The 15,723-nt window shown below is 37.9% G+C and overlaps 1 protein-coding gene across 1 annotated transcript in view; it reads right to left on the reverse strand.

Annotated features, from left to right (window-relative positions):
* Positions 1-107: 107 nt before the first annotated feature.
* Positions 108-15,723, reverse strand: part of casp10 (caspase 10, apoptosis-related cysteine peptidase) — a 33,449-nt gene continuing 17,833 nt past the window's right edge. Inside the window, exons 9-13 of the mRNA XM_066688309.1 lie at positions 14,761-14,859; positions 14,127-14,207; positions 3,936-4,079; positions 3,093-3,588; positions 108-2,116 (exon numbers count right to left, since the gene is read on the reverse strand). Of these exons, the coding sequence (XP_066544406.1) occupies positions 1,960-2,116; positions 3,093-3,588; positions 3,936-4,079; positions 14,127-14,207; positions 14,761-14,859 (977 nt within the window). The 3' untranslated portion in view covers positions 108-1,959. The remainder of the gene's footprint in view (positions 2,117-3,092; positions 3,589-3,935; positions 4,080-14,126; positions 14,208-14,760; positions 14,860-15,723) is intronic.

Here is a 15,723-nt window from a genome sequence, read left to right on the forward strand (position 1 = left end):
TAAAACGCTTTTCTCAGTCTCTTTCCAGAGCATTCAAACATAAGAAAACAATTCAAATATGAAGGATATCCATTTATAATGTTATGGAATTCATGGAGACAGGCACATTTATTTTATTTGTATTTATTTTTTGTAAGGGAAGTCACCCAATCTCCAGCATTGTCTCAAGAACAAATTGTGCTATCAAAATATAATTTTCACATATTCCCAAAGCAGCTCACGTACAAGAAAAATCTACAATCAAAAAGCAGGTCATGACATTGAATAAAAATATATCCTTCTCTGACACTCCTAAAACAATTAAAATCCTTAACAATGTAAAAAAAATATCTAAATACTGACTAATTTCAGTAAAATGGATTGTGAAGATTCAGTATTATACATGTGTGTAAATTATGATAAAAGAATGTGCCTAAGGACTATAACTTTCCTGCTTATTACTAATTATTTTGTTTATCGGTTTGTTTTTAGAAAAACATACATATTTGTTGAAAAAAAATGTTCTTATATTCTCTTTGCAAACTTTACTGGAAAACCCAATTTATTTACATGACACTTCAAATCTTATTAGATTCTTACTACAAGGAAAATGGAATGAAATCCTGTCACAAAACATTTAATATAAAATGGTGTGAGAATTTCCACTGTAAATGGACTCCTCATTTTCTCCATCCAAACAATGTGGGGAAGCAATAAAAAAGGCAAACAGAATGCTAGGGTATATTGTCAAAAGTATAGAATTTAAAACAACGGAAGTAATGTTAAGACTGTACAATGCACTAGTTCATCTGGAATACTGTGTACAGTTCTGGGCACCACACTTCAAGAAAGATATCGCTGCTCTAGAGCCATTTCAGAGGAGAGCAACCAAACTTATTCCAGGTCTGAAGGGACTATCCTACTCGGAGAGACTGAGAGAAATTAACCTTTTCACCCTGGAACAGAGGGGACGATATGGGGACTTGATTCAAGTCTTCAAAATCATGAAAGGTATCAACCACACCAAACCAGAGGAGCTTTTCCAGATCAGCAAGGACACATGCACCCGGGGACACAAATGGAAATTGGGCTTCAAGGCATTCAAGATGGAAAACAGCACATTTTAATTGGCTGACCCTAGGCAGATAATTAAGATAGATTAGGTATACACAATATTGATACAGAGGGTTATATTTCATGGATTTTTAATGTAACCACTCGATTATGATTTTCAAACCAGATGTATAATCCAGCTACAGGGGGCTACTTCGTGCCATGAAAATCTATTGCTGATGGAATGAACCTATAATAATCATTATTGGGGGTTGCTGAGAAATGTGCAGAATCTAGAATTCCCTACAAAGAGACATGGGGCTGGATTAAATCAAAACTTTGACCCACCCACTAACAGAAAACTACAAACCTGTACATCATAGTAGTTACATTTATGATTAGAAGAGAATGGCATCTTCATTTCAGACAGTACTTGTAATCTTAGTCCTTTACTCTCCCGTAGGATAGCACTTTATGTTTTAACATGCTTCTTGCGTTACTTGTACTCCTATTATTTTGTTTTATTTATTGTTTTATTTTATTTTGTTTTCCCCTTTGCTTCCTTTCCCGTAGCCCTTGACTGTGACCTAACATCTTGTACGCACTTAGCTTTTACTACCCAGGATGTAAGACCTAATTTATTGTATTCACTTGTGTAATGTATTATGCTTTGAATTGCTTTGTATTATGAAAATCTGAATTTGTAATGTTTGATGCCTTGTACTTGTATTTTTGCACTTTGTACTACACTTATGTTTAGAAAGCCTGGATAAGGGCATCTGCCAATAAATACATAATAATAATAATAATAATAATAATAATACAGTTCTGTAGTTTTCTATTAGCGGGTGGATCAAAGTTTAGATTTAATCTGGACCATGGTCTCATCATAACAAAGCCTTGCAGAGGGCCAATCCGCTGTAGTGTTTACAGAAGTGGAGGAGGGGTTACAGGTTTCGGAAAAATCACTTTCTTGCGGAGAGAGTAGGCCGGCTGCGGGATCTGTTTCTTCATCCCGAGCTTGTCCGATTTCTTGCTGACATCCATGTTCACCTTCGTCAGGATGGACAGCAGGTCCTCCCCTCTGCAAAACAACAAAAGGCCTTCGTAACCGAACACTGTGATTAGCATTTAAAAGCACCCTTGGGTAAAACTAGAATTTTTGTATAAGTGTATTTTTCAGAATATGCATGAATATATCTAGTTAATACTGAGAACTGAAACCAGCCCATCAGATGAAAGAGAATGGAAAAGTAATGCTTGGTGATTTTGGGGAGGGTGTTTGTGTCATTGGGAATTGTGAAATTATCAAGCAAAACCATTTTCAAACTGTTGTACTGATATTGCTGCCATCTAGTTTTGCCTGAATGCCTTAATTTATGTATTTCTTCGTTATACCAAGTATCCCACACTCCTTGAACTATTTATATCCAACACAGAAATCGTGCAGTTGTATCACAACAAAAAGAACACACTGTATTTATAAGCACACTCATAATCTTATAATCTTCCTCTTAACAGGATTAAGTAGGGCAGGTGTCGTTGCGCTTTAACTGTGTGTCTGTAAACCATATTCAGAGCCAAAGCTGAACTTGCAGCCATTGTGTGTATATATGCAGTGTTAAAGTGTTTTGTACTGCCATTTTAGAGAAATTCAATCAATCATAAACATTTAGTGCTTTTCATATTTTTTTAAAAAAGGGAAAATGTTTTGAATTGAAAAATCAAGAAAATTGAATTACAATTGTGGCTAAGAGCACAGAATATCAAGGTGCTTAAAAGCAGCCTAACTTAAAAATTACACGAGGTGTAATTTACACAAGGTTTAAAATTAATGAGGTGAACTGTAATTAAATGTAACACAAAGGGGAAGTGTAGTGGATTCTTATTTGCACTCCATCTCAGATCTTGAAGTCATTATTAGGTTAAGAAATTAAAAGTGTCTGTTGATTGGCCCACCCCTGCTCTGAGATGTATAGATACATAAAGACTGCCAAAGTGCCACATCACATGATTGTTTTTACTTCAAACTTAATATAATACAGTGTTGAGATTCTTACCTGGGTACTAAGAGCTGAAGATTCTCACAAAGGGTCTGGATGTACCATGAGCCTTGCAATTTGTCCCTGAAGGACACATAATCATCTACAGTGGCCATTCCCAGCAGGAAGTCTGAGTCATTGGGAATAGAGTTTTTAGGTACATAGGCATCCGTGCTGAGCCCTTCGCTATGGCCATCAGTCTCTAGGGAAAATCCAAGCTGCTCCCTGTCACCTTGGCATGCCTGAATGAAAAAGATCTTTGGCTTCTCTCTCAGGGTCAGGCACTTGATCCCTGAGAAGGGGCTGGTGAAATCCTTTATCGGGACAGTACGCCCATCCACTCCGTATATCTCTCCCCTCTGTCCATGACTCAGAACACAGCACACAAAGCAATCTGCAGTGCTGTGATCTTTCTCTTGGTACTGCTTCAGCGTGTCAAGTATCTTCAGTCGGTTGCAGTCGTCCAATCGTTCCGTTTCAAACCCCAGCCACTCAAAGACCTTAACTAGCTTCTCTGCAATGCAAAATTGAGTGGAAGGAAAAATAAGATCTGTTATTCAACCAATTACAAAGTTACCTTTAGCTGTTGCAGTATCTTCACAACCAACAGTGACACACCGACAAGAAGAAACAGGAATTGGAAGTAATTGAGAAGAGGAGGCTCTTCTTCGCACAGAGGTTTAAGTTAGTATGAAACACACGGCACAGTAGACAGAACTGAATACAATTTTGATTCAAGAAACCTTATTCAATCTTTCAAAATTACTTTATGCAAATAATAGCCAAAAGGCCTTGATTGGTAACCATTCTTATGTTTTAATATTGTCATATATTTGAGAGCTAATAACGACAAGGGCTTACCAGCATCTCTGTTTGTTCCTTCTCTGTCTTTGAAAGGTTTCTGGTCTGTGCTTCTGTTCGTGCTTCGAGAGTCTTCAAAGCTGTAGTTGTTTATGATTAAACAGTATCCTATTTTTTCTGCTTTCATCTCATACACATCCAACCCCTTCAGTGAAGAAATACAAATATTTTACTGATGGTAAGGCACATGTTTCTACATTTTGCAGACTAAGAAAGATAATGGAAACAAAAGAAGCATCTATAAATTTCAAATATGTAATTCATCCAGCAATTAAAGTATAATTTCAAATCAGCTTTTTATTTTATCATAATTGATTTAATTTGTAATTTAGACCAGGGAGGGAGGCAGGACTGCCATTTACAATTCAACAGAGCAATTGTATTGCATTGTTCACAATGTTTAACATCCAGCACACTGCCCCTTTAAGAGTGGGGGAGATGGGATGAGAAAAGGGGATGTGAAAGGAAGGAGGGTAGAGGAAAATAAGAGACATGAAACAAATAAAGAATAGTGTGTGAATGAACTGTGGCATTGAGCAAAAAGTTTTGAGTTTACGCATAGGCTAGGGACGCATTCTACATGAATAAAGCCCCATTCACACTGAAATGTCTGAAAATTGCAGCCAACATTTGCCTGTTTTTTTCTTGTTGCCCCCCCATTCACACTGGCTTTGAATGCCGGAAAATTGACAGCAAGGATCCATTCACACAGAAAACAGATTGCCGGCAAGACGCTGACGCCATGGGAACAAGACGCTACAGAAGCCTGTGGGTTCGGGAGAGGAGACACGGACCCATACTCTGGACGTGTTTGTATGATTTCGATCATTTCCCCGTTTTGCCAGCTTCCTTCCATTATGTTTACTGGGCTATTGGTTCTAACCAGGGCGCCGGTTCAGTTTGGACTCACTACCAAGAACTAGTCAGGAGGGAAAGGCAAACGATGCTCAATCTACAGTGAGGGAAAAAAGTATTTGATCCTCTGCTGATTTTGTACGTTTGCCTACTGACAAAGAAATGATCAGTCTATAATTTTAATGGTAGGTGTATTTTAACAGTGAGAGACAGAATAACAACAAAAAAATCCAGAAAAATGCATTTCAAAAAGTTATAAACCCTTGTTGGCAATCACAGAGGTCAGACGTTTCTTGTAGTTGGCCACCAGGTTTGCACACATCTCAGGAGGGATTTTGTCCCACTCCTCTTTGCAGATCCTCTCCAAATCATTAAGGTTTCAAGGCTGACGTTTGGCAACTCAAATCTTCAGCTCCCTCCACAGATTTTCTATGGGATTAAGTTCTGTAGACTGGCTAGGCCACTCCAGGACCTTAATGTGCTTCTTCTTGAGCCACTCCTTTGTTGCCTTGGCTGTGTGTTTTAGGTCATTGTCATGCTGGAATACCCATCCACGACCCATTTTCAATGCCCTGGCTGAGGGAAGGAGGTTCTCACCCAAGATTTGATGGTACATGGCCCCGTCCATCGTCCCTTTGATGCAGTGCAGTTGTCCTGTCTCCTTAGCAGAAAAACACCCCCAAAGCATAATGTTTCCACCTACATGTTTGACGGTGGGGATGGTGTTCTTGGGGTCATTCCTCCTCCTCCAAACACGGCGAGTTGAGTTGATGCCAAAGAGCTCGATTTTGGTCTCATCTGACCACAACACTTTCACTCAGTTCTCCTCTGAATCATTCAGATGTTCATTGGCAAACTTCAGACGGGCCTGTACATGTGCTTTCTTGAGCAGGGGGACCTTGCGGGTGCTGCAGGATTTCAGTCCTTCATGGCGTAGTGTGTTACCAATTGTTTTCTTGGTGACTATGGTCCCAGCTGCCTTGAGATCATTAACAAGATCCTCCCGTGTAGTTCTGGGCTGATTCCTCACCGTTCTCATGATCTTTGAAACTCCACGAGGTGAGATCTTGCATGGAGCTCCAGACCGAAGAAGACTGGCAGTTATTTTGTGTTTCTTCCATTTGCGAATAATTGCACCAACTGTTGTCACCTTCTCACCAAGCTGCTTGGCGATGGTCTTGTAGCCCATTCCAGCCTTGTGTAGGTCTACAATCTTGTCCCTGACATCCTTGGACAGCTCTTTGGTCTTGGCCATGGTGGAGAGTTTGGAATCTGATTGATTGATTCCTTCTGTGGACAGGTGTCTTTTATACAGGTAACGAGCTGAGATTAGGAGCACTCTCTTAAAGGGAGTGCTCCCAATCTCAGCTTGTTACCTGTATAAAAGACACCTGGGAGCCAGAAATCTTGCTGATTGATAGGGGATCAAATACTTATTTCCCTCATTAACATGCAAATCAATTTATAACTTTTTTGAAATGCGTTTTTCTGGATTTTTTTGTTGTTATTCTGTCTCTCACTGTTAAAATACACTTACCATTAAAATTATAGACTGATCATTTATTTGTCAGTGGGCAAATGTACAAAATCAGCAGGGGATCAAATACTTTTTTCCCTCACTGTAGGTATGTTTCGCACCAGTTCATCAGGTTGTATGGTTGTGTGTTTTTGCAGATCATTTGAACCCATGAACCCAGTATGACACTCGGCTCTCGGTTCATGGTCACGTGAGGAGAGGCATTGTGTGGGTCTTGACATATACTGCAGCAAAGTTAACTGAAATAAATGAGAAAAAAAGGCATGACATTACATTGTGTGTATATCTATATCTTCCACAAGTCTGGGTTTGCAGATATGTGATTGATCGATTGCTCAAAACAGCTTATTTTATTTTTCATTTTTTTAAAGTTTGACATTACTGCATTAAAATAAAATTAAATAATTCAAAACAAACTACCATCAGTGTCACTGTAATGCAGTCTAAAGGCTCATTCACACTAGTGGAGGTGTTTCATATTCAGTGCGGTTCGGTTCTTTTGGAGAAGTTTGAACAATACATTTCGATTGGCAATCGAACCAAAACGAAACGAACTGAGACAACAAAAGAGTTGGTCTCGGTCTGTTTGGCAAAATAACTGAGTTTGGTTTGACTGGAAATCTTGAATGTGACACAGGAGGGTCTTGGTTATTTTACAAAAAGAAAACAAACTCCACATTTCACCCAAAAATGTGTACAGTACCAGTTAAGATAACATGTGCATTTGTATTTGTTCATTTAGTTAATCTGACAACAACTGGATATTGGGGTATACTCAACAAGGGTGTTACAAAAGGTATTTCTCTTTTTTTTTTTTCTTAATGGAATATAATGCAAATTAAAGTTAATCAGAGAGTACAATTTTAACTAAAAATGCTGCATGTGAGCGAGTCATTTTTCAAACATTTTGCGGCTTAATAGTAGAAAAGAATAAGAGAAAATATCAGAAATAACAAATTGCTATAAAAACCCTTCATTTAATGTATTATGTAAAGTAGCACTATATACAGTGCAACGTGCACTGATTATAATATTCACAAGTATAGCAGCCTATTGTATTCAATAACTGCATTTCAGTTGGTTTGAATATTGGATGTGTTCATGATACAGACAATTATGGAGGGTGATCAGTGCCAAAATTAAGATTAACGTGATTATGAACATGAACATGAAGATGATTATGAAGATGATTATGAACATGAAGATGAACATGAAGATGATGATGAAGATGAACATGAAGAGGATTATGAACGTGAACATGATAATGATTATGAAGATGATTATGAGCACTGGATAGGACAATAACCGCACAGGCTACCGCCCAATTGCTCTGATTGACAGAGTTCAATGTTTCAAGAGACGCTACGAAATGTTGAAGCGCACTGAGAAATGCAAATAGCAAAGAGACAAACGGGAAATAAATATATACATGTGGAAACTAATGAATGTATAAATAAATGTTGAAATAAATAAACAAATAAATAGATTAATAAATACATAGATAGGCCTAAATGTCCATGTTTAATCGTCTATTTATTTTCTCTGTGTATTTTAAATTTCAGTTTGGATAGTCCTCCATACTCTGAAACGGTGTAACTCCATGAAATTAAATATATATAGGTGTATATACACTCACCTAAAGGATTATTAGGAACACCTGTTCAATTTCTCATTAATGCAATTATCTAACCAACCAATCACATGGCAGTTGCTTCAATGCATTTAGGGGTGTGGTCCTGGTCAAGACAATCTCCTGAACTCCAAACTGAATGTCTGAATGGGAAAGAAAGGTGATTTAAGCAATTTTGAGCGTGGCATGGTTGTTGGTGCCAGACGGGCCGGTCTGAGTATTTCACAATCTGCTCAGTTACTGGGATTTTCACGCACAACCATTTCTAGGGTTTACAAAGAATGGTGTGAAAAGGGAAAAACATCCAGTATGCGGCAGTCCTGTGGGCGAAAATGCCTTGTTGATGCTAGAGGTCAGAGGAGAATGGGCCGACTGATTCAAGCTGATAGAAGAGCAACTTTGACTGAAATAACCACTCGTTACAACCGAGGTATGCAGCAAAGCTTGAGGCGGATGGGCTACAACAGCAGAAGACCCCACCGGGTACCACTCATCTCCACTACAAATAGGAAAAAGAGGCTACAATTTGCACAAGCTCACCAAAATTGGACAGTTGAAGACTGGAAAAATGTTGCCTGGTCTGATGAGTCTCGATTTCTGTTGAGACATTCAGATGGTAGAGTCAGAATTTGGCGTAAACAGAATGAGAACATGGATCCATCATGCCTTGTTACCACTGTGCAGGCTGCTGGTGGTGGTGTAATGGTGTGGGGGATGTTTTCTTGGCACGCTTTAGGCCCCTTAGTGCCAATTGGGCATCGTTGAAATGCCACGGCCTACCTGAGCATTGTTTCTGACCATGTCCATCCCTTTATGACCACCATGTACCCATCCTCTGATGGCTACTTCCAGCAGGATAATGCACCATGTCACAAAGGTCGAATCATTTCAAATTGGTTTCTTGAACATGACAATGAGTCCACTGTACTAAACTTGCCCCCACAGTCACCAGATCTCAACCCAATAGAGCCTCTTTGGGATGTGGTGGAACGGGAGCTTCGTGCCCTGGATGTGCATCCCACAAATCTCCATCAACTGCAAGATGCTATCCTATCAATATGGGCCAATATTTCTAAAGAATGCTTTCAGCACCTTGTTGAATCAATGCCACGTAGAATTAAGGCAGTTCTGAAGGCGAAAGGGTTTAAACACAGTATTAGTATGGTGTTCCTAATAATCCTTTAGGTGAGTGTATATATATATACACCTAAAAACATCATCCATACATTATAATTCGGACCCAAAAAATACCAATCTCACAATCATCTGCCTTAACCACTACATAGTGCAGCGCTCTAAGGCTCGTTAAATCTGAATTTGCACTGCGGCGCGGGAGAACGGGGTTCGAGTCTTCTGCCCCCAGTCGTTAAATTATGAATATAGGCTTTCTGTATATGTATGTGTTCTATAGCTCCTCAATACATTGTATAAAGCCTAAAATTAATGCAATAGAGTAAAATGTAGGACTTAATTAACACCTCCCTTTATCTATAGATACCGTGTGAGCGAGTAGATGTAAATTTTCCCGAATAAAATCAAACAAAATACAATATGGAAACTATTAAGTTTTAACTTATTCATCTATTTATTTGTTTGTTTATTTCAACATTTATTTATACATTCATTAGTTTCAACATGTATGTATTTATTTCCCGTTTGTCTCTTTGCTATTTGCATTTCTCAGTGCGCTTCTACATTTCGTAGCGTCTCTTGTATTTGTTTTTTTTTTTTTCAAAATGACAAAACATGGAACTCTGTCAATCAGATCTAGTGGGCGGTAGCCAGTGCTCTTATTGTCCTATCCAGTGCTCACAATCATCTTCATAATCATCTTCATGTTCATAATCATCTTCATGTTCATCTTCATAATAATCTTCATGTTCACGATTCTGAAACTGAATTGCTTTGCGGGTCAGAACTGCGCACATTCTCAACGTGAACACACCCGTGTATTATTCGGTTGTATCAGAAGTAGACTGTCAAATGTGTTAGACTACTGCATGTAGTTACATTATTGCCGTCATATGTATTTGTTATTGTATACGTTATGCTGCCATTTCTTATATTAACTAATCATGTAAAACTTAAATATGCGGTGATTTATTCATACAAAACAAACCGAGCTCACTTGATTATTGCAATATGATCTGAGTCCTGAGAAAACACGTGAGTGAATCACGAAAACGAACGCGAGTTACGAACTGAGCATTTTGTACACAAGGCAAGTGTGAACGGCAGCACACTGACTGATGCATTGTTTCAAAGGAAAATAACCGAACCGATTTAGTTTGAAACATATCCAGTGTGAGGGGGTAACACGTTTGCCTGTTTAGAGATACTATATTTTGCATGATGTATTGGTATATAACATCTGACATATGTGTGGCAATAGTTAGCATTACATACACCAACCTGCTGAATAACATAAAAAACATAAGAAAGTTTACAAACGAGAGGGGGCTATTCGCCTCATCGTGCTCGTTTGGTGTCCATTAATAACTAAATGATCCAAGGATAATAATTTTCAAATGTTCCCAAATTCAGAATTAAGAATTGCTATATTATTTTCAACCATTTCTAACGACCCACTCCGTTTCTCGTTACGGTCATAAGTTCTTGGTCCAAGATTGCTAATAACAAATGTGCCACTATTCTGATTGGTTACGTCAGTTAGCTGACGCACTGCGTCGACCACGCAAGGATGTGACGTGTCATTTGCCGGTGTTGTCGAGCTGTCCTACTTCGTCAGATTATGCTACCGTAGCGTAAACCGACAGTTCTCTCTATCGACCTGTGCTACCTTATATACATATATATATACACTCACCTAAAGGATTATTAGGAACACCATACTAATACTGTGTTTGACCCCCTTTCGCCTTCAGAACTGCCTTAATTCTACGTGGCATTGATTCAACAAGGTGCTGAAAGCATTCTTTAGAAATGTTGGCCCATATTGATAGGATAGCATCTTGCAGTTGATGGAGATTTGTGGGATGCACATCCAGGGCACGAAGCTCCCGTTCCACCACATCCCAAAGATGCTCTATTGGGTTGAGATCTGGTGACTGTGGGGGCCAGTTTAGTACAGTGAACTCATTGTCATGTTCAAGAAACCAATTTGAAATGATTCGACCTTTGTGACATGGTGCATTATCCTGCTGGAAGTAGCCATCAGAGGATGGGTACATGGTGGTCATAAAGGGATGGACATGGTCAGAAACAATGCTCAGGTAGGCCGTGGCATTTAAACGATGCCCAATTGGCACTGAGGGGCCTAAAGTGTGCCAAGAAAACATCCCCCACACCATTACACCACCACCACCAGCCTGCACAGTGGTAACAAGGCATGATGGATCCATGTTCTCATTCTGTTTACGCCAAATTCTGACTCTACCATCTGAATGTCTCAAGAGAAATCGAGACTCATCAGACCAGGCAACATTTTTCCAGTCTTCAACTGTCCAATTTTGGTGAGCTTGTGCAAATTGTAGCCTCTTTTTCCTATTTGTAGTGGAGATGAGTGGTACCCGGTGGGGTCTTCTGCTGTTGTAGCCCATCCGCCTCAAGGTTGTACGTGTTGTGGCTTCACAAATGCTTTGCTGCATACCTCGGTTGTAACAAGTGGTTATTTCAGTCAAAGTTGCTCTTCTATCAGCTTGAATCAGTCGGCCCATTCTCCTCTGACCTCTAGCATCAACAAGGCATTTTCGCCCACAGGACTGCCGCATACTGGATGTTTTTCCCTTTTCACACCATTCTTTGTAAACCCTAGAAATGGTTGTGCGTGAAAATCCCAGTAACTGAGCAGATTGTGAAATACTCAGACCGGCCCGTCTGGCACCAACAACCATGCCACGCTCAAAATTGCTTAAATCACCTTTCTTTCCCATTCAGACATTCAGTTTGGAGTTTAGGAGATTGTCTTGACCAGGACCACACCCCTAAATGCATTGAAGCAACTGCCATGTGATTGGTTGGTTAGATAATTGCATTAATGAGAAATTGAACAGGTGTTCCTAATAATCCTTTAGGTGAGTGTATATATATATACATATATACATATACATATATACATATATACATATATACATATATATATATATATATATATATACATATATATATATATATATATATATATATATATATATATATATATATATATATATAATACTACCGCTCGGAGCCTTTGCCGTTTTTTTATTGAGAGAAATCAGTAGTCATTATGGTGTAATTTAGTGGCAGTTAATGGTATAATAACGCATTGTATTATCATTTTATTGTTAAATTAAACCTTGTCAAAACATCCTACCTGCAGTATAGTATTGGGTAGCACAATTTGATAAGCAGACCAACCATAGTCTATGCAAGCTTTGACATTTATTATTTAGCATATTTTGTAATGTAATAAACAATCTTAAAATAATATTTAGCCTGTTCCGATGGTCTTGTATCCTATTAAAAAGTGTTCAAACTTTGTTACACAAGTGATTTACTTTGTTTGTCTCGTTTAACAACGTCAAACATTAGGACGAATCAATTCAATTACAGACATTACTGCAGCAAGTTATCAGTGTTTATATAGACCTATCGCTAGCGCCTAGCAATAACGGTATAACCAAGACCTAAACGTGTACTGGTATGACTGGTATAAGTTTGGCTACTTGGACAACCCGAACCAAAACAACTAAATAAAAATGACATAAGTTAAATATCATGCTTTTGCAATTATAAATATATGCTTTAAAAATTAAGTTTAAATATATTTAAACAAAAACAAATGCAGCAAACCAATGCAGTCCAGGTAGCACGGATTTATGGGCGTTCTCCAAAATCCTAACAAAAAATAATTTTTAAATACCATGTACGCATGCGCATTAAGTAGGAAAACTTGACGGGTAGGATGTTTCGACTGAACACCCGCAATAACCCATGGCAACAAAATTACGCCAAATTGCCGCCAATTGTTTCAGTGTGAATGGGGTTTTAGTCTATATTTTTTGTGTTTTGTGAAGCACATCATGAAAATGATCTTGTTTAGATTGAAATTCCTTCCTAAAGTAACATGTGTCAGCAAATAAGAGAATGAAATATCCCGATTGGTAAATGGAAGTGCACTCGACTTGTTCCATGTTATTTCCATTTGTATTGAAACAAAACATTTTCAAAATTTTGTATAATAAAAAAAGTACAGATCAAAAACCTGATTTTTTATATGACTAAGCGCCCAAGAGAGTTTATATAGTAGTTATGACAACTCGATCTGTTGAAAGTGCTGAATGACAACATTTGTATCTGGGCTCTCAGATGGGAGTTGGAAAATACAGTAAATATAACAATTTTTTGGGGCATTTGTGTACAAACTTGCATAAATACAATAGTGTATGTGAACAGTTTCATAGCAAAACCATGAGATTTAACACACTAAATTGCATTCATTGATATTACTGAATATAAAATGTGACTGAATCAATTGTGTACAAGACTTACCTCGCACTCTAAGTTTAGCAAGTTGGTAAACTTTTTGCAGGTTGCTTTATCAGGCATACTGATTTGATTTGATTTATTTATTTATATTAAGGACAAATGGTTTAAATACCAAAAGATGTACATTAATGAATGGTAGAGTGTGTTTATTCATTTATGTAAATGTTATAGTGTAAAAAAACCCTATATTGATTTACTTTGGGCAGTGGAATTTAATTTCTGGCAACACTGCCCAGAGCTTCACTCTGCAGTCAGTGCTTGTATCAAAATCATCATCATCGCCCTGCTCTCTAACAGTTAATTTAATGGTTTACTCCTGAATTTTCACGATGGCTTCAAATTGGGACGCTTCTGTTTCAATTTACAGTTTATGAGTAAGTACCTCCTCCTCCTTAAAAATTAATTGTATGTCAGATTTAATATTTATTGTAAAATGTTCATAAGTATACATATATCTTTTTTTTTCTTGTTCAAAGTGGATTGTCTGGAACCACCATTTTAAAATTGGGTTCATGGGGAAATCTTTCTTGACTAATGTTGTGAGTCTTGGAACAATTGAAGAGGAGCAACCCTGATTATAATAAGTAGGATGAAGTTACTATGTGATAACTGGAATATAAATCTCTTGGGAATAATGGATCTCTGTGGTTTTAAACAGTTCATATAAACACAATACTTTCCTGTGTGTCATCCGAGTTGTTTTCTGTATTGCTAGTGTTGAACAGCATGGGAGAAGCCGAGGTTGACGCCAGACTTCGCTCTGAAAGATATATAAACTGTCCTGTTAGTGGATTTGTGTGTATAGTTGAGCAGTTTGGTACATACAATTTATTCATTCTTCACATGACTTCACACAGAGAAATCACACAAAGGAATGTTTCCCTCAGACAGGGAACTAAATCTGTACACATACAGACTTGTACACACACAGATATGCTCAAAATCACATCTTATACAGTAACAGACACCCTTTCAAACAACATATTAACCTATTGTATAAGACTGCAAATGGAAGCCAAGTCTCTACACAGAGATTTGGGGGAGTGTGGGACAATCTAGACAGCACAATTTGAAAAATACACTATAAATAGGGCTGGCTGCTTTCTGCATGTATTTCTGCTGCAACTAACTGCCTTAATTAACAGTAATTAGCATTGTTAATCCATAAATTTCCCAATTAAAGTACAATTATCTATGTATTACACCTTTAAAGGCAGATATTGAAATAAGTAATATATGTGGAAAGTGGGCAGCCCCTGCTATAAGGGTACAGTTGTTGATTTCAACTGAGAAAAAAATATATATATACAAACCGGCGATGAAGAGTGGAGACATATAGGGCAAGCTGAAGTCAATGCTGTTCAGTGTGTTCATACATTGTGAACTGCTTCGCCTTCGGGCATCTGTGCACTCTGTCAAACAGTCAAGTCAGCACCAAGCAAGGGGAGGTAGTAATAATAATTAAAACAAGATTCAGATTTTCATTGTAATATGACATTCATGACAATGTTTAAAAGTGTAGTTGATGAGTGCAATCAGTTCAGTGAATTAATATGTAGTAGTATATTCCTTTAAAGCAGCATTATAGCTTTTCTGTGAAAAACTTTTGTGCTAGTTCTGTGTTCTGTGTTCTATAGCAACCATTAGCCTGTCTGCACTCTATAAAGCAATTTTAAACATTTTAAATATGAATTAACCTAGGACAAGAGCAAGCTTCTTACACCAATTTATCAATAAACCAATTATGTTCTTTACAAATCTGAAGTCAGACTGTAGCTATGAGGCTTCTTTCTAGAAGATACTAGGACATGTTTAATAGTTTGATGTTTTTACAATGCAGATAATAAGCAGAAGAAAAATAAAGAAACCAAGAAAGAACAATATCTACATTTTACAATGCAGATTAACTTAAAAAACAAGCATGAACCAGTCAACATCAGAACTAAAACCCTCCAAGGAGATTTGTTGATACCCTGTTGTAAAGGAGACTCAGGGACAGGAGTTTAGGACCCAGGTGCGGATGGGCAAAGGCAAAGTCAAAACCACGCAAGGATTCTGAGCCAGGTGTATAGAGAGAATCAAAAAACTTGGTCAGGTACACAAGCAAGAGGTCAATAAACTAGCTAACACTGCAATGAAGGAGATCCAAGAATCAGAAGTCAAGAAAAGGCAGGAGGATTCAAAACACAGGATTATAGGACTGACCATTGAGGGCTTAGAACTATAACTCAGGGAGAAAACAAGACTTAGCAAAGCACTCAGCAAACAAAGGAGAA

This window comes from Amia ocellicauda, chromosome 16, assembly GCF_036373705.1.
Source record: "Amia ocellicauda isolate fAmiCal2 chromosome 16, fAmiCal2.hap1, whole genome shotgun sequence".
NCBI lineage: Eukaryota > Metazoa > Chordata > Actinopteri > Amiiformes > Amiidae > Amia > Amia ocellicauda.